General features: G+C 39.8%; 1 protein-coding gene across 2 annotated transcripts; it reads left to right on the forward strand.

Moving 5' to 3' along the window:
• The first annotated feature begins 1,493 nt into the window (after positions 1-1,493).
• PSMA8 (proteasome 20S subunit alpha 8) lies at positions 1,494-24,942 on the forward strand. 2 transcript variants are annotated; one of them, XM_040264769.1, is made up of 7 exons: positions 1,494-1,649; positions 11,003-11,129; positions 12,649-12,806; positions 15,618-15,740; positions 22,344-22,463; positions 22,577-22,639; positions 24,339-24,942. In XM_040264769.1, exons 1-7 carry the CDS (start codon positions 1,548-1,550, stop codon positions 24,429-24,431), a joined length of 786 nt encoding a protein of 261 aa, XP_040120703.1. In that variant the 5' UTR covers positions 1,494-1,547; the 3' UTR covers positions 24,432-24,942. The 2 variants fall into 2 exon arrangements, with proteins under 2 accessions (XP_040120703.1, XP_040120702.1); XM_040264768.1 differs by having other exon boundaries at positions 1,500-1,649; positions 12,682-12,806.
• The last annotated feature ends 1,602 nt before the right edge of the window (positions 24,943-26,544 follow it).

Consider the following 26,544-nt stretch of genomic DNA (forward strand, 5'->3'; position numbering starts at 1 on the left):
TGCACTCATCTCACATGCTAGCAAAGTAATGCTCAAAATTCTCCAAGCCAGGCTTCAGCAATACGTAACCTGTGAAATTCCTGATGTTCAAGCTAGTTTTAGAAAAGGCAGAGGAACCAGAGATCAAATTGCCAACATCCACTGGATCATGGAAAAAGCAAGAGAGTTCCAGAAAAACATCTATTTCTGCTTTATTGACTATGCCAAAGCCTTTGACTGTGTGGATCACAATAAACTGTGGAAAATTTGAAAGAGATGGGAATACCAGACCACCTGACCTGCCTCTTGAGAAATCTGTATGCAGGTCAGGAAGCAACAGTTAGAACTGGACATGGAACAACAGACTGGTTCCTACTAGGAAAAGGAGTACGTCAAGGCTGTATATTGTCACCCTGCTTATTTAACTTCTATGCAGAGTACATCATGAGAAACGCTGGACTGGAAGAAACACAAGCTGGAATCAAGATTGCCAGGGGAAATATCAATAACCTCAGATATGCAGATGATACCACCCTTATGGCAGAAAGTGAAGAGGAACTAAAAGGCCTCTTGATGAAAGTGAAAGTGGAGAGTGAAAAAGTTGGCCTAAAGCTCAACATTCAGAAAACGACGATTATGGCATCTGGTCCCATCACTCCATGGGACATAGATGAGGAAACAGTGGAAACAGTGTCAGACTTTATTTTTGGGGGGCTCCAAAATCACTGCAGATGGTGACTGCAGCCATGAAATTAAAAGATGCTTACTCCTTGGAAGAAAAGTTATGAGCAACCTAGATAGTATATTCAAAAGCAGAGACATTACTTTGCCGACTAAGGTCCGTCTAGTCAAGGTTATGGTTTTTCCAGTGGTCATGTATGGATGTGAGAGTTGGACTGTGAAGAAAGCTGAGCGCTAAAGAATTGATGCTTTTGAACTGTGGTGTAGGAGAAGATTCTTGAGAGTCCCTTGGACTGCAAGGAGATCCAACCAGTCCATTCTGAAGGAGATCAACCCTGGGATTTCTTTGGAAGGAATGATGCTAAAGCTGAAACTCCAGTACTTTGGCCACCTCATGTGAAGAGTTGACTCATTGGAAAAGACTCTGATGCTGGGAGGGATTGGGGGCAGGAGGAGAAGGGGACGACCGAGGATGAGATGGCTGGATGGCATCACGGACTTGATGGACGTGAGTCTGAGTGAACTCCGGGAGTTGGTGATGGACAAGGAGGCCTGGCGTGCTGCGATTCATGGCGTCGCAAAGAGTCGGACACGACTGAGCGACTGAACTGAACTGAACTTGAGATAGTTTTTACAACCCTATCCTGGAGCAATACCAGGGTGGGAAAACTGGGACTCAGGAACCAGGAACTAAGGGTAGCACTGGAACAGGATCACAGCCGATTGGCACTTATCACCCCTCCACCCGCCGTTGCAAACACTTCCGGGGGCGTCTTGAGGGGCACGCAAACACTTCCGGATAGCACGTGGCCGCAGGGCCGGCTTCTCTTCACTCCTCGGCTACGATCGCGTGGGGAGCTCAGCTGGAATAGGGCTAGTGGTGCGTAATGGCGTCTCGGTATGACCGGGCGATCACTGTCTTCTCCCCAGACGGACACCTATTTCAAGTGGAATATGCCCAGGAAGCAGTAAAGAAAGGCTCCACCGCGGTGAGCGAGCCAACTTTTCTTAGCCATCGGCCCCTGCCTTGTGTCAGGCCTTTATTACTCCACCGTCCCAGCCCATTGCTGGATATGAGGAGACTGGAAAAAAGTCTCCTTCGTGTGAAAATTGCCTCCTTTCTTTATCGAGGGAGGTGTTGTTTCTGAAATTCGGGTTGGAAACAGCGGAGTTAAAAGTCGGTAGATTTCATAGGTTCCCGTTGTTGCAACTGCCATTAACAGTCGCAATAGATATGTACCTGGGGCGAAGAGGGGTGTGGTGGGGGGTGTTTTTAGCCTTGACTGTAGAAGAGACTTTTTCCCCCCAAACTTCAAGCTTTTTATTTTGTATTGAGGTATAGCGGATTAACAATATTGTGGTGTCTTCGGGTGGACAGCAGAGGGACTCAGCCATGTGTATACATGCATCCGTTCTCACCTAAACCACTCCCCCGCCACCATCCATGGAAGCTGGCACATAACATTGAGTAGAGTTCCATGTGGTGTATAATAGGTCCTTGTTGGTTATCCGTTTTGCAAATAGCAGTGTGTACAGTGACCTTCCCAAACTCCCTGACTATCCCTTCCCTCCCCCGCCAAACATAAATTTGTTCCTTAAGTCTGTATCTTTCTGTTCTGTAAGTTCATGTGTATCATTTCTTTTTAGATTCCACATATAAGGGATGTCATACCATATTTCTCCTTCTGTGCCTGCCTGTCTTGTGGAAGAGAGATTAATGCTGTGTCTGACAGGAAAGAAAAGACTTCTTTCAACCTGTAGCATACTACCTGAACGCACACTACCCACTTCCTCAGGATTTGGCAGACACGTGGAAAAGTAACAATTACAGTAAAAATCAAAAATTGAAGATGTCTGTCAATGAAATGTGGCCTAAATCGATGTGAAATTAAATCTTTGTGGAGAAAAACAGTTGAAATGGCTAACCTACTCAAACATTTTCACCTGTTAAAAATGTTTGTCCAAAAATTTACTCATGAATATTTAGCGGCCTTCTAGAGATTTTTAAGCTCCCAAGAATCTCCAGTCTTTGGCCATTTCCCACTTTTGGTCTGGTTGTTATAAAGGAGAGTATACCCTCTTTTAAATTGATATATCCACGTTTCTGAAAAACTTTCAAATACTCAGGGTAGCAGTAGTACTCCTGCCAAGGTTTAATTATATTTAATAATCTTAGTGATTTATCAAAATTAAAAAGGACAAAAATGGCCTGGTGACCAAAAATCTGTTACCCCAAATCTTCCAAATCCTAGCCATTGGGTTTAGGAAGATTTGATGTTTTAAAATCTTTAGAATTTCGTGAGCATGTTTGTTGTGTATCTTGGAAAAGGAGACACCAGCTATGAGAATACACAGTGCATTTCTAAGTCTAGCAATGTCTATATTTTCTCTCGCTTTCCATACCAACCTAGTTATGGAAGGAAATAATTCACTTTTATTATAAATCTATCAAATGTGAAGTGGTAAAAAAAATAACACTAGAAGGAATCTTATCATCATTTTAAAAGTATTTTTCTATTTAATTGGGCCCTCTAGTTTTACTTCTGTTTTGTAAGTAATTCTTTTAGAATTGTAAATTTAAGAAAAGCCTAATGTAGCTTAAACCAAAGGGGTACCATTTTGATAAAAACAAGAAGTTATATAATCCCCAGCATGGCGTGAAGCATATGGTTAGAAAATAATGCCCCAGTTTTAGAGCCTAAAATAAAGGGAGTAATGGGAGAAGACTGAGGTGTAATAAGAAACCGCATTGGCTATTTAAAATGTTTTAAGAATGCTATAGAACTGATTGATAGTTCCTTTGTAATGAGCTGTAAAAGGGTAAGGATATAAAAATACCTATAGTGGGCATTTTTAAAGATACATTGCAAGGAGGAGACAGTTTTGTCTCAGGATTCTGGATTATAATTTGCATCTTTGTATGGAGTTATTCACTGTGTTTCCTTTAGGGTGCTATGACCTGTCACGTGGGTGTAAAGTTTATAATGGCACTTTTTATTAAGATATGTCATAGAAGATTCTGTCTGTAAATAACAGTTGATATGATGAGTTTTAAATAAGCCAAGGTTGGCCAGTTTTGACCAACATGAAGATGTAATATTATTTAGTAATACAAAAGTTATATGGGCTGCAACTAGAGACCCTGGGTTCTGCCTTCTTGATGATTATCTTACAGAATGAAGTGAGGCAAGAGGCCTGTTTTCTTTTCCTTAGTTCCCTTTTTATATAAATGAAAAATATGTTTGAATAACATTTTAGAGAGGTAATACCTTTCTTTTTAGGAAAGAAAAAAAATGAACCCCTCACAGTATTCCCATGGAAATGATAAGATTTATTATCATTCTTCATTCTGTCCTTTCCCTGACCCCAAACTGCTATTAACTCCGTATTTCCTACTTTATCAAACCCCAGATCCACAGTCTGGCCATCAAAGTCTTCCATGATCCACTTTAATTAAGGGTGCAGCTTTGTGGTTTTACCAATATATGCTTCTGCCCTTGTAGGTGGGGAGAGCAGAAAACACCTCTGTCACTCTCCATCTTACGTATTCTCTAAGAATCTCTGCACATTTCCCTCCTGTGTGGAGCCATCTCTGATCCACTCCAGTCATCATGTATCTCTTGGTTCTCTGAATTTATCATCTGTGCCACAGAATAGTGTATAGTATTTATTATTTGGCCTCATGGGCTTCCCTGGTGGCTCAATTGGTGAAGAATTTTCCTGCAGTGTGGAAGACCTGGGTTCAACCCCTGAGATGGGAAGATTCCCTGGAGGAGGGCATGGCAACCCACTCCTGTTTTCTTGCCTGGAGAATCCCCATGAACAGGTGAGCCTAGTGGGCTACAGTCCATGGGGTCGTAAAGAGTTGAACACAACTGAACCGCTAAGCACAGCACATTTGGCCTCATATTCCCTTTAATGTCAGATATTCTTAATAGTCTTCTCACTTCAACTGGATAGTAAGGTCTTGGTAAAGAATCCACCTGCAATGCAGGAGACCCTGGTTTGATTCCTGGGTCGGGAAGATCTGCTGGAGAAAAGATAGGCTACCCACTCCAGTATGCTTGGGCTTCCCTTGTGGCTCAGCTGGTAAAGAATCCGCCTGCAATGTGGGAGACCTGGATTCGATCCCTGAGTTGGGAAGACCCCCTGGAGAAAGGAAAGGCTCCTCACTACAGTATTCTGGCCTGGAGAATTCCATGGATTGTATAGTCCATGAGGTCGCAAAGAGTTGGACACAACTGAGCAACTTTCACTTTGGAGAATCTAAATGGTGTAATGCCTTTTGTATTTCTACTGCAGGATATACAGTGGAGGAACTGAGAAAGAAGTAAATTACCATTTTAAGTAATACTCATTTCCCCACATATTTCATGTACATTGTCTTACACTGCATGCTCAGTTGATCAGTCATGTCCACCTCTTTGCTACCTCATGGACTGTAACCCACCAGCATCCTCTGTCCATGGAATTTTTCAAGCAAGAATATTGGAATGGGTTGCCATTTCCTACTCTAGGGGTCTTCGCAACCCTGGGAGAGAACCTAGGTCTCCTGCGTGCTCTGTGTTGGCAGGTGGGTTCTTTACCACTGAGTCACCATTAAGAACAGTGTTTAATCCCCCTTTTAATGTGTGTAGAAGCTATGATTCAGAAGCTTTCATAACTTGGTAAGGGTACCCAGCCAGAAAGTCAGAGTCCACATTCTCACTTTAGTTTTTCTGGTTCCAAAGCCTCTGCACTTTGTTTTGCACCATGTTGTGGGGGGCACTCCACAGAAAGAGAGAGGCAGTGGAACTTCCCTCAGCAAAGCCTAGGGGTCCTGAGGAGAGGTGAGCCTGCTGTCCGCCAACCCAGCCCCTCAGCGAGCGAGAGACAATCAGACGTGACAGGGATTCCGACTGAGCAGTTCTGCTTTATTGCCACAAACTCCTGGTTTATATAGGCAAGCAAGGGGGTTTTGCGAGGGACTTTCTATAGTTGCACCAATCACGTTAAAGGTCAAATTGTAATATGCCATAGTTGCACCAATCACGTTAAAGGTCAAGTCATCATGCACTTCATTGTAACAGGAGTCTATGGTGATCACGCACTGTCCACGTGCACGGAAATCAAGAGAGCCAATCAAAAACTTTAACATAGACCACGCCCCTATCTCTTCCCCCGGATGCCATCTTAGTTTCCCACCGCAAAAGCTAGCCCTTTTTTTAAGGTTTCCCACGTAGGGCCCCACACCATGTAATTTATTCCATAAATGTTTGTATATTAATTATCTGTCAACATCTTAAATGTGGAAGCTAGATATGTATCATATAAAGCAATTAACTTCTCTAAGCTTCAGTTTTTTAAATAGTAAAATAGGCATCAAAATAGTGCCTGCTTCATAGAGTTGATTTGAGAATTGAATTGAGGCAATAATATGTGTTCACCATCTCGCAGTGTCTGGTTCACAGCAAGTACTTAGTAAATGGTAGCTATTGTTCTTTACTATCCCTTTGTTTTCTCGTTTTCCTTCAATTTTGTCTGTAGTTCTTCCAGCACTTCCATTTACTATTGAAAGACATTTTTGTTTAACACTTACACCTGCCAAATGTGGTGCGAGGGCCACTGGTTTCACAGTGGACAAAAGAGACTCAGTCTTTGGCCTGAGAGCTTGCTGTCTAGCAGGGATGTTGGATGACTATGAGTCTATAGTCCTAACAAGGCCTGTCTATGTATTATAATGGGAGATTATGAGGCATTGTGGGAACTCTAGGTATTAGGTCCTAGGTCCGTGGTCCCCATGAGGAAGTATGTAATATTTATGTAGACACCTGAAAGATGAAGTTGGCCAGATGAAAAAGTGGAAGGGGAAAGAGAGGCGTATTACAAACAAAAAGAACTAACGTGATAAGACCAAGTAGGAAAATACAACTGTGGTTCATAAACTGAAAGGCATTCAGGATTGCTGAAGCAATGGAAAAATGGCTTCCAGGTGAAGCCAGAAACAGGAGCCTGACTGTGGAATGCTTTTAAGGGAATAAGAAGGCCTGAAGGGTTTTGATGTGGCTATTATTGTTCTGCCTTTTTAATAATAGACTCCAGTTGTCCCACCAAAGAGGTACTCACATGACCCAAGAAATGTCATTCATAGTTTCTGTCCTCCTGCAATAAGCAAGGGACAGAAATCTAGCCAGTATAAGTCCATAGAGCAGGACTTTTCTAGCTAGAGGTACTGGTAGCTTTTTTCCTCTGGGAGAGCTATTGGGATATGAGTCCAGGGTCCCCATTTTTTTTTCCTGTACAAATAAAACATGTCTGCATTAAGAGGGCACAAAGCTGATAATACAGAAGTAAATATAGTCCCTAGATCCTTTTATCCCGAGTCTACTTCTGTGTTATCTTTGTTTGCCTAGTGAGAAATGTTCCCTACTAATACAAGTTTTAAGTGGGGGAGCGCAACATTCCGATTTTCTTTTATTTTTTCTTCATATTTTTATTTTTCAAAGATTTCTCAGACTGCATCATGGTCAGTGGATTAGATGAAATTAAAGAAGTGGGGAAACCACATAGGAGTCTATGGAAGTAGCCCAGATGAAAGATGATAGGAGGTGTTACTAGGGTTGGGGCAAAAATGGAGAAAATGCCGTGGTATTGTTAATACATTGGATGATTATTTGGATGGTTTTGGGGGTTGAGGAAGGAGAAAAGGTATTGAAGAGGGAGGAGTCAGAGAAGGTGCCTGTTTCTGGATTTAGTCTCTTGGTATATGGCACTGCCATTTTTTTTAAGGCATTCTGAAGCAGTAATTGACATGCTTGTAGGATCTGTAGTAAGCAGCCTCCAAAATGGCCTTTAATGATCCCCACCTTCTGATGTTCATTCCCTGCAGTAACCCTCTCCCTGTATGTGAGCTGAACCTAGTGAATGGCTTCTAAGGAAAGGCCTGGGAAAAGTGATGGAACGTCACTTCACATGTTAGGTTTCAGATGGTCACTTACTTCAGCCTCTTGCTTGCTAACCCTGGTGAAGCCCAGTTGGCGTGTTGTGATTTGTCATATGGAGGGTTCTGTATAGCAAGGAACTGAGGGAAACGTTTCTGTTAAAAACCCGGTATGGAGCAAAACCCAATGTGGAACTGAGGTCCTTAGTCCAGCAATCCACAAGGAACTAAATCTTGTTAACAAACTTGTGAGTGAGCTTGTAAAGATTCTCCTCCGTGAGCCAGGAGATGAGTGCAGCCTTGGGTGACAGCTTGGTTGCAGCCTTGTGAGAGACTGAACTTAGCTAAACTGTCCAGATTTCTGACCTACAGCTGAATATACATGTTTGGAAATCAAGAGACTGATCTAGGCTCGGAAATACTAATTTTAAAGTGTATCCTTTCTCTGCCCAGCTTAAAACCTATGTTGAAAGTCAAGCAAATGAGTTTCCTTAAGTACCCTTCTTCACTCAAGAAAACAAAATACAGACTACAGACTGTGTAGAGGGTAGACTAAAGCCATAAGGGACCTTAATGACCTATGTGTAGTCCTCCTTGGCTAAACACTGGGAGGAGTGGGGTAGAAAGCAGGTTGCTGTACAAACTAAGACTTGATGACAGTATTTGGCCTTGAAAGGGTTAAGAGAGGCAGAATTGAAATAAAGTGGTCTTTAATATTTTGTTTAAAATAAGAGAGACTTAGCCATGTGTTCAAATGTTGGTGAAAGTTGCTCAGTCTTGTCCGACTCTTTGCAACCCCATGAACTATACAATCCATGGAATTCTCCAGGCCAGAAAACTGGAGTGGGCAGCGTTTCCCTTCTCCAGGGGATCTTCCCAAACCAGGAGTCGAACCCAGGTCTCCCTCATTGCAGGCAGATTCTTTACCAGCTGAGCCACTAGGGAAGCCTACAAGCCCACAAGGAAAGCCACAACAGACTTCCCTGGTGGCTGAGATGGTAAAGTGTCTGCCTACAATGTGGGAGACCTGGGTTCGATCCCTGGGTTGGGAAGATCTCCTGGAGAAGGAAATGGCAACCCACTCCAGTATTCTTGCCTGAAAATCCCATGGACAGAGGAGCCCGGAAGGCCCCAGTCCATGGGATTGCAGAGACACAACTGAGCGACTTCACTCACTTCAGATGTTGGTGAGAAAAACCCTGGAGAGAAAGCTGAGGTTTATTTGTTTTTAGCTTTATTTATTTTAAACTTTTTATTATGGAATATTTTACATTTACAGAGATATAGGGGGAATGGTATAATTAACTTCTGTATACCCATTACACAGCACCAGTAATTATCAATATTTTACCAGTCTGTTTAATCTTTCCTGACTTTTTCCTGTCTCCAGTGGAGTAATTTTAAATGAAATTTCTATTGAGATCATTGTAGATTCACATGCAGTTGGAAGAAATAAAACATAGGGGTTCCTAGTATACTTTCTGCATTTTCTGCCAATACTAACATTTTGTAAACTGGTACAGTGTCACAACCAGGATATCGATGTTGATATTTTATTCAGAATTCTCCAATTTGACTTGGACTCATTTGCCTGTGTACATTCCTGTATCCACAGTCAAGATACTAACCAGTTCCAGCTCCACAATTCCATATGTTGCTCTTATTTAACCACACCCAAGGATGTATATTGTCACCCTGCTTATTTAACTTCTATGCAGAGTACATCATGAGAAATGCTGGACTGGAAGAAACACAAGCTGGAATCAAGATTGCCGGGAGAAATATCAATCACCTCAGATATGCAGATGACACCACCCTTATGGCAGAAAATGAAGAGGAACTAAAACGCCTCTTGATGAAAGTGAAAGAGGAGAGCGAAAAAGTTGGCTTAAAGTTCAACATTCAGAAAACGAAGATCATGGCATCCGGTCCTATCACTTCATGGGACATAGATGGGGAAACAGTGGAAACAGTGTCAGACTTCATTTTGGGAGCCTCCAAAATCACTGCAGATGGTGGTTGCAGCCATGAAATTAAGACACTTACTCCTTGAAAGAAAAGTTATGACCAATCTAGATAGTATATTCAAAAGCAGAGACATTACTTTGCCAGCTCTCCTGTGGTCATGTATGGATGTGAGAGTTGGACTGTGAAGAAGGCTGAGCAACCGAAGAATTGATGCTTTTGAACTGTGGTGTTGGAGAAGACTCTTGAGGGTCCCTTGGTCTGCAAGGAGATCCAACCAGTCCATTCTGAAGGAGATCAACCCTGGGATTTCTTTGGAAGGAATGATGCTAAAGCTGAAACTCCAGTACTTTGGCCACCTCATGCGAAGAGTTGACTCATTGGAAAAGACTCTGATGCTGGGAGGGATTGGGGGCAGGAGGAGAAGGGGAGGACAGAGGATGAGATGGCTGGATGGCATCACTGACTCGATGGACGTCAGTCTGAGTGAACTCCAGGAGTTGGTGATGGACAGGGAGGCCTGGCATTCTGCGGTTCATGGGGTCGCAAAAAGTCGGACACGACTGAGCGACTGAACTGAACTGAACTCTTTTATTTACCTTCCCTACCAAACTGACCTATCCATAACCCTAATCCCTGGCAGCATTTATCTATCCTTCATGTGTAAAATTTTGTAACTTCAAAATGTTATTTAAATGACATCATACAGTAAGAAACTTTTGGGGATTTGCTTTCTTCCCTTGAGTTTCATCCAATGTTGCATGTATCAGTGTTTTATTGCAAGTAGTGTTCCATGGTATGGATGTACCATAGTGTTTAATTAACTGTTCATGTATTGGAGAACATTTGTTTCCAGTTTGGAGTTTTTATGAATAAAGGTACATTCATAGTTGGCTTTTGTGTGAACATGCTTTTATTTCCCTGATAAAATCTCCCAAATGTACAATTACTAGGTTGTATGTTAATTGCCTGTTTTATAAAAAGTTGCCAAATTGTCTGCTCTGGGCCCTAATCCTTATCCCTCCTAACTGTGAGATATATGGAAGAGCTTTCAGGATTTTATCTACTTGACATTCTATACTGCTTCTACTCCACCAGTACTGGTACTGCCCATTCTATAAGAAATGCACATGTATTCCCAGCATCTTCTTTCATCTGGGTGAACATTGTCCTGTTTTTAGATAGTACTCCCTTGGGTGTCTGAGATTAGGACAGTCGTGTAGTTTCAGCACTGGTGGTGTATTCTTCTAGTTTATACCTATCTGTCTTTGCTTTGAGTTTGGGAAATGGACTTCCTGTAAGCCTATACTTGTGTGTCTTTATTTTTCTTAGACATCTGTTTTTCTCTTTTATACTGAAGGTTTAAGGAAAAGCCTTTTCCTGTAAGTCATTTGTTAGAATAATTTGATTTTAGGTTTTAAAATAGTCAGCTCATTCTTTTTTATAATGACTCAACAGGTTGGAATTCGAGGTACTAATATAGTTGTGCTCGGGGTTGAAAAAAAATCCGTTGCCAAGCTTCAAGATGAAAGAACTGTGAGGAAGATCTGTGCCCTTGATGACCATGTCTGCATGGCTTTTGCAGGTACTTGTGGGCCTACAGTAATGATGCAGAGTATGTTGATGTAACACAGCTGGCCCCACTGTAGCTGTTACATAATGTACATACATGATAAATATACTGTATTCCATTTCTCATTAAACATAAATAGTATGTCTTATATTTTGGAGGGAAATCACAACTCTATAAACCAAGATTTCTGATAATGAGTTTTCTACATATGATACTTTTATTTTTCTGTAGTTTTGGGTCATATCAATATTTACAATGTAAGGAAATACTGTACTTCAATATCTCCTTTCTTATCATATTTTTTAATGGAGTGAAGCTTTTAGCCTATAGGGTAGGCTAAGTCAATCTATCACCATTTCTTTCTCTCAGATAACCGTTGCAAAGAGAAAAGAATCAATTTCTTCTCTTTAACGGTATGTCTGATTGTAATTCCTACCCTACTCCTGAGTGTGTTAGCGTGGTTCTCAACAGTGGCATGTTCTGACAGCTTCTTTGTTGGTTACTGTTAACTACCTTCAGGAACTAACCATTCTTCCAGGTTTGTAGAAACACATTTTGAAATGGCATGGAAGGGAAACAAGAGTTTGTGACTGCAGAAGACTGATTGGTTATGTGAGAAATGGCTGTTTCAGAGATTTTGTGAATGAGTTTTTTGAGCAATATGATATTAAGAGAGTGGAGAAAGAAAGTAAATGGTGATGAAAAGGTCAAATGCCAAAAAGTCTTCAATAGAAATGTTTGTAATCATTTGAATCCCTTTAAGTTTTTGATCATTTTGATAGAAACATCTATCTCTTCTTACAAGTGTTAAGAATTCATCACATGATGTTTTGGTATGATAAAAGCAAGATGAAGTTTTTTCTTTCCTTCTTTCTTGTTTTTTGGCTGTACACCTTGTGGCATCCTAGTTCCTTGACCAGGAATCGAACCCAGGCCCTCAGCAAAGCACATGCCAGAGTCCTCACCATTCGACTGCCAGTAAATGCCCTTCTTTTTCTGTTTTAATGTTCTTGATTTTCAAACTCCTAATCTTAGACAAAAAGCTGACAAGCGGCATGTCACGGTTATGCTGAAAGCAGATTGAGTTCGTGTTTGATAATGAAGTTTCGTTGTTTTCATAAGAAATCCAGCTTACTTTATGGTTTAGGTAATAAGTAGCTTGGTTCTGGAATCAGGATAGATGGTCAGCTTTTGAACAAACCTGCCACTGATACTGTCTCAAAAAAGCTTTTAAAATGTGACTACAGAGTTTTTTTTTTTAATTTAATAAAACCTAATAATCAAACCAGCTACTGTAAATTAAACCATCTTATCTTGATCTTTGGGAAATAGGTTACTTCACATTCCTGTTTCAATATTATTTAAAACAATTTTCTTTAAAAAGTAAATAACAATGGATCAAATGAAGGAAACAAAGCAACTTAGGATGAGTGATACTCTACTTCATAAATTCTTTATTATGGACATATATTGGGAAAAACAAAGAATGTTACAGGAAAAATATCATGGTGGCCAAAACACTTTTAATGAGGAAGACTTCATTATTCTTTGACTGTTTTTGTAGGACTGACTGCTGATGCAAGAGTAGTAATAAACAAAGCTCGTGTGGAATGCCAAAGTCATAAGCTTACAGTTGAGGACCCAGTCACTGTAGAATATATAACTCGCTTCATAGCAACCTTAAAGCAGGTAAGTCAGTATTCCAATAGATTTCTTCAAGTGTTCTTTTTTCCACCATGATGGATCCTATCATGGGAATACTAGTCACTCCAACCATTCAGTCTGTTAAAATGTACTAAATTCCTTATTATTTCTCATTTCACATTCAGATTCTTATTCCAGTGGAGTGGATTGATTTGATCACTAGAAATCTCAATCAGTATCAATTCTGAGAATTAAAACTTAAAAAAAAAATGAGTGACCTTTTAAGGAGATTTCTGTAGTTCAGAGATGTAGCAGTAAGACACCATTTTTAAAGTTTTCCACACTGATCAGGTTTAGATACTATGTCTTCTGAATCCATGTGTAGATACATGATTTGACCTTTAGTGTAATCGTGATGCATACAAATATTGCTTCATTTATTATCATTTTCTTTGTTATTTATCCAAAGCAACATAGTTCTTACACTCACCATCCTAACTATATAGTACTGTTTCTAACTGCTGTCTCCTAATGATTTAGGTTGCTCCAGGCTCTTCTTTCCTTTTCTCCTTCCCTCCCCCACTCCCTCTTTCTGCCTCTCTCTTTCAATCTGCTCCTTTAATAACATTATTCTATCTTGGTCACAGTTTTTTCTTTTTTGAGTTATATTGTTAAATTAATTTTCAGTCTGGGATTCCTAGATGAAAGGTTGTAATTAGTTTTAAGACTCTTGTTATATGTAGCTAAATTGCTTTCTAAAAAGATTGAACAAATTTTTATTGTACAACTAGCAGTACATAAATATATCCCTAAAGAATCATCAGCACTGGGTTTTTCATTTTTCTTTTATTTTGCAAATAAGTATAGCATAGCATTGTAATAGTTGTTTTAATTTGTATTTTATAATTAGTAGTGAGGTCAATTTTTTCCCCACATGTTTGTTTGCTATTTTCATTTCTCCTAGTGTAAACTGTCTTTTCTTTTGACAGGCACTCTGGCAGTTAAGAATTTGCTCCCAGGAGCAAGAAATTTGGGGTTTAAGTCCTGGCTTTGCTACTTCCTAGTTAATGCCCTGGGCAAATCATTTAGCCTGTTTTGCCTCAATTTCCTTATTTATAAAATTAACATTACAATAATGTTTGTTGAGTTGCAATATATAGTACACTTAAAGAATTTAGAATACTTCCTGGGATGAATTTTACTATTTGTTTTTACATAGAGATTTTTTAAAATAGGTTCTATATATTCTAGATATTACATTTTTAAATTTCATACTTACAAGAAATGGCCCTATTTTGTTTTTTTAGAATTTAATTCATTTCAACAAAGTTCAACATTTTTATATTGTTCTTTTCTTTCTTCATTGCTTTGATTTTCCCAAGTTAAAAGGTACTCACCAAAAGCCAAGGTAACAGAAGATTGTGTACACAAGGTTCCCAGTTAAGGTTTTTAGATTCTCTTTTGGAAATATAAAAACTATTATGCATGGAACATTTATAGAAACATGCATTGTGAATCTGTAACAGTGGCGTTGCTACCGAGGAGAAGCCTGAGGCTCTGGAACAAAAGTTATCCTCATGTACAGCTTTTGTTCTTGTAAATGATTTTAACCTTGTGCTCGTGTTTCTTCCTCATGCTGCGGATGCAGCTTCCATCCCTGGTGGGGGAACTAAGATCTCACATGCCTCTTGGCATGCCCAAAACAAAACAAAAAAGTGGTTGCTTAAGCAAACAAAGTAAAAGTTTCTTTCCTTTAAGGGATCTTTACAAAACATCTACTTCATACTTACGTGTGAACTAGGAACATTAGGGAATAACAGAGAAAAAAGACAGAGTTTATGTTGTAACTCACTATTTGCATTCAAAATCTAAAGTGGCTTTGGAAATTCCCTGGCAATCCAGTGATTACAACTCGGGCTTCCACTGCTGGGGGTGCGGGCATTCTGAGCTAAGATCCCACAAGTTGTGTGGCATGGCTGAAGAAAAATCAAACACAAAAACCCCAATTTAAAGTGGCTTGTAAATATATAAATATAATAACATTAAAATTTTTTTTAAAATTATGTAGACAAGTCCAAGAAGAAAGCTAGTCTAAATACAGGCCAGACTTCATACAGTTGCCTACAAATGTGGTCCTGAGTTTTCTACCATGGCTGCCTCTCTGCACAACTTCTGTAGATGCCAGTCTCAGAATTTGTGTGAATTCCACTCCCTAGGACACAAATTCAGAAAGTTCCTAGCACCAAAGTAGAAAGATAAAACTGGTTTCCAGTGCCCCATTGTCAGTGAGGAAAAAACATGCTTTTTATTCAAGAGAAACAAAAGTTTCTTGTTTTGAGACTGAAAGAAATGTCTTAGTTGGATTTTTATGCAGAGATAAGAGCATACTGAACAGAATATACTTGATAATAATAGTATCAAGTAAGAATACTTGATAATAACAACAGTGTCCCTCACAATGAAACCAAGGCCGTGCTTCGCACAGCTCACTGAAATCAACTTTGTTGAGAACCAAAATGATACGACAAGCACAGTTCTCTGCAATAGGAAAATGGTTATAGTCTAGTTATGCTACCAAACTTATATAAGGCAACAGGAAAACAAATTTGAGACCATGCATAAGAAACTTATGATTTCATTTTACAAGACTGTCAGTATTTACTTTTAAAATTTTTCATCATGGATTGAGGTTACTACAGAAAAATTCGGCAAGAGGATCTTGAAGAAAATAGAAATTAATAAAGATCATTTTATCAGGAATACTTTATTTATATTATAAATTATTATTTGGTAAGTAATAGTGTTGTCCTTTCTTTGGCCTCATACAGAGAGTAGTCAAAACATTTTATTTTTCAGAAATATACTCAGAGCAATGGACGAAGGCCTTTTGGTATATCTGCCTTGATTGTAGGTTTTGATGATGATGGTATCCCAAGATTATATCAGACTGATCCCTCTGGTACTTACCATGCTTGGAAGGTGAGTCAGGAATTTGTTCATGTCTTTTAGAATTTGAGGATTATACTTGTTGGATAGCATCACTGGCTCAATGGACATGAGTTTGAGCCAACTCTGGGAGACAGTGAAGGACAGGGAGGCCTGGCATGCTGCAGTCCAGGTCGAAAAGAGTTGGACACAACTTAGCGACTGAACAACTGCCAAGAAGAATTTTTATTTCAAAGTCAGTTAGGAAAATAATGGAGATTGCTTAATTGTTGGCAAGTTTATTTATCGTCTGGGTCTGAAACTGCTTTGCTGTGGTGTTGTAAGGCCAGGTGGTGGAGGTGGGAGGGTGTAAACAGCACGAGCATGTGCACGCACACATGTACACCGTGTCATCATCATTTTACTGATTTTATGTATTGCACTTTCTTATAAGATTTTGGTTGAAGGAAGCATTATGCAACTTAAAAAAAAATCATCTGGGGTATTCTTTCTGCCCCCTTCTGATGCCTATGACAGAAGCTTTCTCTATCTCCTTTATACTTTAATAAAACTTTATTACACAAAAGCTCTGAGCAATCAAGCCTCGTCTCTGGCCCCGGATTGAATTCTTCTCCTCCGGGGGCCAAGAATCCCCCTGTCAACAACAATCTTTCATCTTGGGGGCTCGTCTGGGATCCTTCAGGACAAGATGGGAGCTAACAATTCTAGCCTCACTCCTTTGAACTGTATCCTGAAAAACTGGGATAGATTTGATCCCCAGGGCTTAAAGACACACCTGGTCTTCCTAAGTGATACTGCATGGCCAAGGTCCTGTGGAACAGGAAAAACTGCAATATACTGAGGAAGAATTAGAAAGATATGAGAAAAGAGGAGCAAAGGTTACTGATAAAGGATGGTTACAGTCTGAGGATGGACGATTAATAATTCCTGAAAATGCTCAATGGAAAATTCTTAAGGGTTTACATCAGAGTTTTCATTTGGTTGCAGAGAGTACTTACCAAATGGCTTCTCGTTTGTTTGAAGGTAAGAATGTAAAGAAAACTTTAAAGAATATTATCAAAAGGTGTGAGATTTGTCAGAAAAATAACCCAAAGACTGAAAAGCTAGCAAAATCTGGATTACAACGAAGTGGGAAGTATCCTGGAGAGGACTGGGAAATTGATTTTACTCATATGCCAAAAGGTAATGGGTATTCTTGCTTACAAGTTTGGGTAGATACTTTTACTGGATGGATTGAGGCTTTTCTCTGTCGTAGTGAACAGGCTAAGGAGGTTATAAAGATTCTCTTCATCAGTGGAAGGCTTCCCGTGGTGGACACCTCCACTTCAAGGAAAGGACTTTCTCCAAGTCTGTGAAGACCTTAGACAACAATTACATGCGATGCCTCTTCTTCATCTGATGACATCTACCAACCCTAAAATGGACTAGTGCAACACTTTGTACTTTAACTATGGACATAATATGACTTTTAATTTTGATTTTCACTTGTTTTTGCTGTTTGCTCCCTGTATCTGTAATTGCATAACTGGATTTTTTTCTAGCCGCATGAAAGCTTTTAAGTTACAAATGGTTGCTCAAACTCCTGTTACTGCTGCAACTTTCTCCAACTACTATTTGGGGCCCCTGGATCAGATATCCTCAATACGAGGATTAGGAGAATATGTTGCCTCACCAATTTAGAGACAATGCCCCTTGTCAGCACAGAAGCAGTTATGGAATGAGAACAACGCCCCTTTTCCCTAGGCAACATAATTCTCCTAAAAGAAAAAGGGGGGAATGAGAGTCATTTCTTAGGCAAGTTGATAAGAAGTCTAGGGGTCCCCAAGGAGAGAGGGGTCTGGAATTCTCAAGGGAGAAGAAAGGACAAACTTTTTTTTCTTCTCGACATTGCTTAGGATTATATAACAATAATGTATTCTGCCTGAGGACAGTCTCTGGATTAAACCTTCTGGCTAATTCCGTAAATTATGGGAGTAGACCTGCTCTTTACAAGGATTTAATAAAACTTTATTACACACACACACAAAAAAATCATCTGTAACAAAAATTCTTGGAAACTTTTTTATTCTACGCTTTTGAAGTATTACTCAGGAGTTAAGTGACTTTTTTTTTTTTTTTTTAACTTTTCACCACTAGTTAATAGCAAGACTGGAATTAGAACTCAGGGTCTCCTGCTTCTTAGTCCAGGGTTCTGTCCTCTGCTTCATGCTACTTCCCTCAAGCCAAATGATTCTCTCTCTATAGTATATAAATTCTGATATCCAGCCTTTCAATGTGGAGTAAAGTCTTGTGGTTTTATATTTATTTAGGGGTGTGCCCTCTGGCACTTTGTTAAACATAAGGTCACGTTTCTCTGTCTTGTTTCTTTTTTGTTTGTTTCTGTGTTTTGTTGTTTTTTTACTCTGACCTAGTATACCACGCATCCTGGTAAGATGGTACTGTGGACTGCTGAGAACACGGGTGTGTCATCACCGCGTAATGACAACACTTGGCAGTGCTAGGTTATAGTCTTACAAGGTGCAGTTAGAGGACATGTGAAATAGATAGTAGAGATTTTTGCACATTAGAGTAACATGAGCTGATTTATATTTTAAAAGTATCTCTCATTGAGAATAGATTGTAGGGCAGAAGCAAGCAAACAAGTTGCATGCATGCTCAGTCACTCAGTCCTGTCCACCTCTTTGCAACCCCATGGACTGCAGCCCACCAGGCTCCTCTGTCCATGGGATTCTCCAGGCAAGAACACTGGAGTGGGTTGTTGCCATGCCCTCCTCCAGGGGAATCTTTCCTACCCAGGAATCAAACTCGCATCTACCTGCATCTCCTACATTGCAGGTGGACTCTTTACCTACTGAGCCACGATTTAGGGGACTCTTAATAATAAGTGAAATCAGATTTAGATCAGGGGCGTTGGCCAGTGAAAGGTAGGGATAGATCCAGCCTATTCTGTAAAGGAGGAGAACCCAGAGAGTAAGATCCTGGATCCCGAGTGAAAACAGGATTCCAAGAAGAGTTGATCAGCCAGGTGAGCACCACTGATAAATCAAGTAAGAAAACAGCTGTGCTATGATTGAATTTGGCAACATGCAAGTCATTGGTGACCTTGGCAAGAACAGCCTGGATAGAGTGATGGTGATAAGCTTATAAGGCCAAGTTTTTGCTATGTTGGTAATACTTTAAACAGGAACAAAGTTAGTATGTTGTATACTTCAGAACAGTGTTTTTCAAAGTGTTTTATTTGGATGTTAATATATGTCAGTTAAGCTGTTTAAGGCTAATTAATGTGGGGAGATGTTTTTCTAAAGAAATTTAATAAATTTTCTTAAGTTCTGCATGTTCTAAAAGGCATTGTAAATATTCTAGAAACAGTTTAAGTAGTCCCCAAGATTACTTTACTTTGGAATCCTTTTATCATAGATCCTTTCTCCACACTGGTATTCTTTGGAAAATAACATTTAACCATTATTAAAGGCCATTTAACCATCATTTTTAGTAAGTGCTTTGGGGACCAGAATTTGTTGAAGGGAAGGGAACAAGATGAGGCTGAGGGAAAAGTGGGGCTGCAGTGGAATCTCTGTAAAGGCCTCATCACCCTGTGGGAGCCCTGGGTCAGGGGTAGCTCTTCAGAGTTGTTTCAAGTTGGGATGGGGGAACTGGGTATTAATAGCTCTTCATCAGTCAGTCGTTGGATTTGGGCCAACTCTGGACAGTACAAGACCTTAAGCGAGATAGCTCTTGTTAACAAAGGCACCTCTCAAAGAAGGTTAAGAGGTGAGGGCCATGTGCCCTTGGCACTGCCAGCAGCTGGAGGAATAAGGCTTTCATTTCTGAAGGGGAGTGGGGCAGCACATCCCAGGATCCACTCAGAGCTCTATTTGTGAATTACTGTTCTCAGCTCCTGGGATGTGATGATCCTTAACAGGTAAGGATTTATCTTTCCTGCATAATGAGAAGGTTGAAGTAGGCAGTTACTGGTGTTTGTCTCTTTTATTATCTTAGTCTTTTTTCATGCTCCCAAGGTAGTTACTAGACCTCCAGCCAACATGTCTGCATTATAGGCAGCAGAGATTCCTAGAAGGTTCATCCAGTTACTTCCACTTGTATATTCCTTTTGGTAACAGAGGGTAGGACATGACATTTTTCAGCAGGCACATTGCCTGGAGTTCTGTCACAGAGGAAGAATGAATACTGGAGTTGGCAGCTAATATTCTTTGCCACAGAAAATCATCATTAATCTGGACAGGCAGGCAGGAAAAACATTGCAAAACCATCAAGAGTCTGTTGAAATGAGCTCAAGTGGGTAATGGGGTTGGAGGGAGGGTGGGATTATAAGTGTGGTAAGAAGCAGCTAGATTTTAGGAAACCAGTCAAATAGGTTAGGGGGTAAAGAATTTTGACATCAGCAATTGGAAGCAGTGGACAGGAAAGTCACCAGGGATTTACAAGGTGACTTTTAAAGGTTCAGTGAGATTTTTTGATAAACCACTACCTTATGTACTTCCTCTCCAGGCAGCAGCCAGTTAGTTGACCAAAACAAACTTGAAGCTAATAAACTCTGAAGTCACACCAGGCCGAAGGGTTTACCTTTGATCTTAATGAAATTTCAGGGCTACAAACTCCGATTTAAAATTTCATAGCTATTTATTTTAATCTTCTGAAATATAAAGGTATGGTAAAAGTTCTGCGAAGTTCAGTTCAGTTGCTCAGTCATGTCCGACTCTTTGTGACCGCATGGACTGCAGCACACCAGGCCTCCCTGTCCATCACCAACTCTCTGAATTTACTCAAACTCATGTCCATTGAGTTGGTGATGCCATCCAACCATCTCATCCTCTTTTGTCCCCTACTCCTCCTCTTTCAATCTTTCCCAGAATCAGAGTCAGTTCTTCGCATTTTGTGGCCAAACTATTGGAGTTTCAGCTTCAGCATCAGTCCTTTGAATGAATATTCAGGACTGATTTCCTGCATAACTATATGTTCATGTAGTACAAAAGGTATGTTTTCATACTCACGTCCTAAAAATCTCCTTTGCAATCTCTTTCCAGTAACCATAGTACATACCAGTTAGAACTGGGACATTCCCATTTGCAGCCAGAATCCTTCAGTGAAAGGATGGGCCTTTCTGCTGGTTCTTTTCACTCTCTGGAGCCATCACAGCAGAAGGGCATGTGGCAGCACAGTGTATAGAGCTCAAGGCTCGGATTGATGATTTGGGTCTACTTGGTTTCAAAGCTCATATCTTCTGCTTACCCACTATATGATCTTGGGCAAGATTACCTAAGCCAGCGGTTCACAAATAGGGGTGATTTTGTCCCAGCATAGGGACATTTGGCAATATCTCAAGGCACATCTGGTTGTCATCATTGAGGTAGGGGATACAACTGGCATCTAGTGAATAGAAAGCTAAGCACTGAAGAAACGATTCTTCTGAACTGTGCTGTTGAAGACTCTTGAGAGTCCCTTGGACTGCCAGGAGACGAAACCAGTCAATCCTCATGGAAATCAGTCCTGAATATTCACTGGAAGGACGATGCTGGAGCTGAAGCTCTAATACTTTGGCCACCTGACGGGAAGAACCGACTCACTGGAAAAGACCCTGATGCTGGGAAAGATTGAAGGAAAGAGGAGAAGGTTGACAGAGGATGAGATGGTTGGATAGCATCACCAACTCAACGGGCATGAGTCTGAGCAAGCTCCAGGTGTTGGTGATGGACAGGGAAGCCCAGCGTACTGCAATCCATGGAGTTGCAAAGAGTGGGACACGACTGAGCGACTGAACTGAACTAGTGGATAGAGACTGTGAAACACCCTGCAATGCACAGAACAGCCCCCACCCAGCAAAGTTAGCCAGTCCAAACTGTCGGCTCTTTTAACCTTTTCAACCCTTCATTTCATCCTCCATGAGTTAGAATTAGTAATAGTACCTTTTTAAATTGTTTTTGTGATGGTTAAGATGAGATAATCTGTTTAAAATGCTTAACATAGTGCCTGGCATACTGAGTGTTCTGTTAATAAAAATTACTGTTGTTATCATTATCATCGCTAGTACTCATCTGGATATTTACACTGAATGGAAAGAACAGGCTATATATTACTGGTAGCCATGCAGCCAGGGAGATGCTTTTGCCTCTTCCTTTCATCTGCTGAAAATTTCTGAAGAACAAAGAAAAATGGGGAATGGAACAGAAGCAGCCCTTCTTGCTTATAGTCAGAGGAAATAAAATGATGCATAGTCCTGTTCAAAGAAACACCTTTCTTCTTCACATTGATGTCCTTTTATTTTTCTTTTTGCATCATATTGCAGTTATATCTCCTTTCCTCTTTACATCTTTTTGAGTTTCAACTCTTTCAATCTTTTTTAACTACGAAGGACTTGGGAATCATTAACAAAATAGAAAGCACTGGCCAGAACAAGGCATTGGTGTATCTGAAAATAAGTCATGCCATCATCTCAGATTATTCATATAGTAAATCAAATGAGCTGTTGAAATGTTTGCTAAATCTTCGAACTACAATTTTCATTTAGTAATTATGCTAAGTAATAGTGGAATAAACTCTAAACTCCCAAACTTCACTTAGTAACCATAAGTTCATTCATATTGCAGTGGTATTAATAATCTTCTTCTATCTTTCAAGGCAAATGCAATAGGTCGAAGTGCCAAAACTGTCCGAGAATTTCTGGAAAAGAATTACACAGAAGATGCCATAGCAAATGACAATGAAGCTATCAAATTAGCAATAAGAGCTTTGCTGGAAGTAAGTGATAAAGCATATACAGAAAATCATGGTTTTTTTCCCCCTCATTCAGTTGCTTATTAAAACACAGACTTTCCGGAAGTAATTCTAAAATTGCACTTGTTTTACATTAGGTTGTCCAGTCTGGTGGAAAAAACATCGAACTTGCTATAATAAGAAGAAACCAACCTTTGAAGGTAAGTCATTTACCAAAGAGGAAAAAGACCTGTAGTATAAGGCATTTTAACAAAAACATTTAGTATGTTGCTGACACCTGTGAATCTTTATTACAAGCCTGAAACCTCCCTTAGCATCCATATGATGAATTCTGTTTTGTTTCTGTGGGCTAACTGTCACTAATCTGTACATGCTTACTACACAAGCAGTTATCTCTCCCTAGCCCTCTGTGAAGTCCTAGGGGTGCTGAGATCTAGGTATAGGCCTACCCCACTTAGTACATGTTCTTATAAGTAGGAATCCCTACTGAGTCCGTCCCATATAGGGTCAGCGTACTGTATTCCCTGTGGAGATTCATTCCTGGCACCATACAGCAACAGTCCCTCTTGCTGTCTTTTTAGATCTGAAATCAAGATTAGCTTCCAGTGTTATTCAGCTGCCATTTATGTAACTGTTGGCCCTCTAGGCTTCTAACATAATGTTATCCTTCATTATGTTAAAAAAACCACCCTTTCTTGATTGCCTACTGGTTTTTATCTGATTTCTCTACTTTTCACTTCTGGGTGCCTTAAGCTTCTGTAAGACTTGCATTTTAATATCTAATTGTGATCATCTTTCCATATTTCTTTATATCAAGTCTAGCATTATTAGTTGTACACCTTTAGTCAGCCACTGTGTGTTAAAACTGCTGGACCACAAAGTAAATTGTCCAGAACACAGCAATAAATTGCTCCAAACACTGTGATAGAGAACTCACTGGTAAAGAGGATTTGAAATGTGACTGACTGTTGATTAGGTAGAGCTTCACACTGTGTGCCAGCTAGGTCTTTAGCTGAAAGTGTACAAAAGCACTTGCATAACTATATGAAAAATGAGCCCTAAAGCAGTATTTTATGTATACCCTTTCTTTTGTGTTAAGGAAACTACTTCAGGGGGAAATAGTGTTAAAGTGAGTGCTGTGTGGAGCAGTGGTTTTGGTTTTCGGAGTTTTGTTGTTATTTTGACACCAGTGGGTAGGGATGCAAGGACAGGGCAGGAGCAAGTTTCAGTGAATAAGAGAAGTGGGGACACGAGGGCTGGGGCTGCCTCTGTAGGGCTCCACATAAACAACCAGGGTGCCAAGCAGAGTATGGAGATGGTATGGGGCAGGTTGTCACCTCTGCTTCCAGGACTCAGGGACAGCTGTGCCAACACCACAGGGACACAGAACCACTGAGTCCAGAGTCAGCTCTCCAGCCCCACGACATACATATGTATGTATGTTCTTATGTTCTCTACTTAGTTTGGGAGTTATAAACAAAGCACCATGAAAATCATCATTTTCCTACCTCTTTGGCTAGTTCAGGAGCTGATAAAATAAACAAACCCTAATGAAAATCACAGTGGGATGGGGTGGGAGTTCAGTAATCAGTTATTCATGAATAGAATAAGCTTTGCATTCAAATGTGTTCAGAATTATATCCATATATAAGATATGGAACCCAATATTGCATTTCCTGGCTTTTTATTTTAGCACAATGATAGTGGAAATGTTGTAGAGTTCTGATTTTGTCCATAATTATTATAATTAAGCTACTTCTGAAATATTTCATCATGTACTTGAAGTTATATAAAGTTATAAAAAATAAAATTATAAAATATAATTGGGTTCATCAACATTATAGTTAGAAATTGTTGCTATAATTGAAATTTGCTTTTTAAATTTTTTTCTCTCTTCAGATGTTTAGTGCCAAAGAAATTGAATTACAAGTAAATGAAATAGAAAAGGAAAAAGAAGAAGCAGAGAAGAAAAAATCAAAGAAGACCACCTAATTCTTAGGAGAAACACTGGGATATTTTACTATTTCCTTGTACTCAGAAATGCTTAGTGAAATTTTAAAGGAAATAAGTTAATATGCAACATTACATTTAGTAGTTACATGTGTTGAGAATGTCATACTTGTGGCATTCATCTATCACAAACATACATAATTATGAAGTTTTTTTTTAAAAGAGTTCAGTAATTGTTGAAAGCAGTCATGACTTTACATAAGCCTGAGACTGTATTTTATAACTTTCTCAGGATGTTACTTTTTTCATATATGCAAATTCAATTAAAAATTTTTTAATTAAAAAAATAATTTGGTGCTATTCGAGCATTGACTGTCAGGTAGCGATACCTATTCCAAAATAAATGGAATATAATACTGAGTTGCATTTCTAGATAAAAACATCGTTGTGTTGGTGATATGCCAAAATTTTGTCAGGGCCTTTAAGTGAGCTTCCCAGGCAGTGGTAAAGAACCTGCCTGTGAATGCAGGAAACGTAAGAGACCTGGGTTCAGTCCCTGGGTAGGGAAGATCCCCTGGAGGAGGGCACGGCAACCCACTCCAGTATTCTTGCCTGGAGAATCCCATGGACAGAGGAGCCTGGCAGGCCACAGTCCATGGGGTTGCAAAGCTGGACAGAACTGAGGCAAATTAGCACGTGTTGTCATATTTATCTTACAAGTTGCAGTACAGTCATCCTTTGGTGTCGGCCCCTTGTGAACACCAAAACCTGCCGGTGCTCAAGACACTTGTACAACAAAATGGTGGAGTATCTGCATGAGCCTACACACATCCTCTTGTATACTTTATTATTTCTTCCAATTTTATTGAGATATAATTGATAAGGGATTCCCAGGTGGCTCTGCTGGTAAAGAATCCACCTGCAATGTGGGAAACCTGGGTTTGATCCTTGGGTTGGGAAGATCCCCTGGGGAAGAGAACGGCAACCCACTCTAATATTTTGGCCTGGAAAATTCCATGGACTGTATAGTCCATGGGGTCGCAAAGAGTCGGACACTACATGTAAAAATAGAGATTCTGATTATGTATTTTGGGCTTCCCAGGTGGTGCTAGTGATAAAGAACCTGCCTGCCAGTGCAGGAGATGGAAGAGACGTGGGTTCAGTCTCTGGGTCTGGAAGATGCCCTGGAGAAGGAAATGGCAACCCCCTCCAGTATTCTTGCCTAGAGAATCCCATGGACAGAGGAGCCTGGCGGGCTACAGTCCGTGGAGTCACAGAGTCGGACACAACTGAAGCATGCAGCTGGATTGCTATGCAACATGGTATAAGTTTTAAGGCATACAACATAATGATTTGATTTATATACATTAAGAAGTGATTGTCACATTAAGTTTCAGTGGACTTCCAGGTTTAGTGAACATCATCTCACATAGATAAAAAATGAAAGAAGCAAAAAAATACCTTTTTCTTGTAGAGAACTCACGATTTACTCTTCAGAACTTTCACAAATAACTGCAGTATGAATTATATATTTATCACATTGTACATTATAGACATAGTATTTATGTATCTTATAACTGGAATTTGTGCCTTTTTGACTGCCTTGATCCAGTTGCCCCTTCCTCCAATCCCTGCTTCTGATAAACACAAATCTGATCTTTTTTCATGAGTGAATGAAGTGAGTTTGTTTTAGAAGTATAATTGAACTACAACAGTATGCTATTTCTTGCTACACAACATAGTGATTTGATATTTTTACCATTTCAAACTGATCACCCTAAGTCTGCTTACAATATGTCACCACACAAAGATATTACATAGTTGTTGCTTATATTCTCCACACTGTGTATGTTTCATAATGACTCATTTACTTTGCAATTGGAAGTTTGTACTTCTTAATCTCCTTCCTCTATTTCTTTCCTCCCTTTACCTCCCTCCTCTCTGACAACCCACCTGTTTATTCTCTGTATCTATAACTGTTTCTCTTTCCTTGTTTTTTGTTCATTTGTTTTGTAGATTGCATGTATAATTAAAATGCAGTACCTGTCTTTCTCTGTCTGACTTATTTCACTTAGCCTAATACCCTCTAGGTCCATCCATGTTGTCACAATGGCAGGATTTCTTTTTTATGGCTGAGTAATATTCCATTGTGTGT

This window comes from Oryx dammah, unplaced genomic scaffold, assembly GCF_014754425.2.
Source record: "Oryx dammah isolate SB20612 unplaced genomic scaffold, SCBI_Odam_1.1 HiC_scaffold_22, whole genome shotgun sequence".
NCBI lineage: Eukaryota > Metazoa > Chordata > Mammalia > Artiodactyla > Bovidae > Oryx > Oryx dammah.

Bases quoted from the DNA above. Each gene is read 5' to 3' on its own strand.
- PSMA8 (XM_040264769.1), top strand. From the start codon at position 1,548: ATGGCGTCTCGGTATGACCGGGCGATCACTGTCTTCTCCCCAGACGGA. The intron at 12,807-15,617 runs GTAAGTCAGTAT...TTTATTTTTCAG, and splicing joins TCATAGCAACCTTAAAGCAG to AAATATACTCAGAGCAATGG. The intron at 22,464-22,576 runs GTAAGTGATAAA...GTTTTACATTAG, and splicing joins CAATAAGAGCTTTGCTGGAA to GTTGTCCAGTCTGGTGGAAA.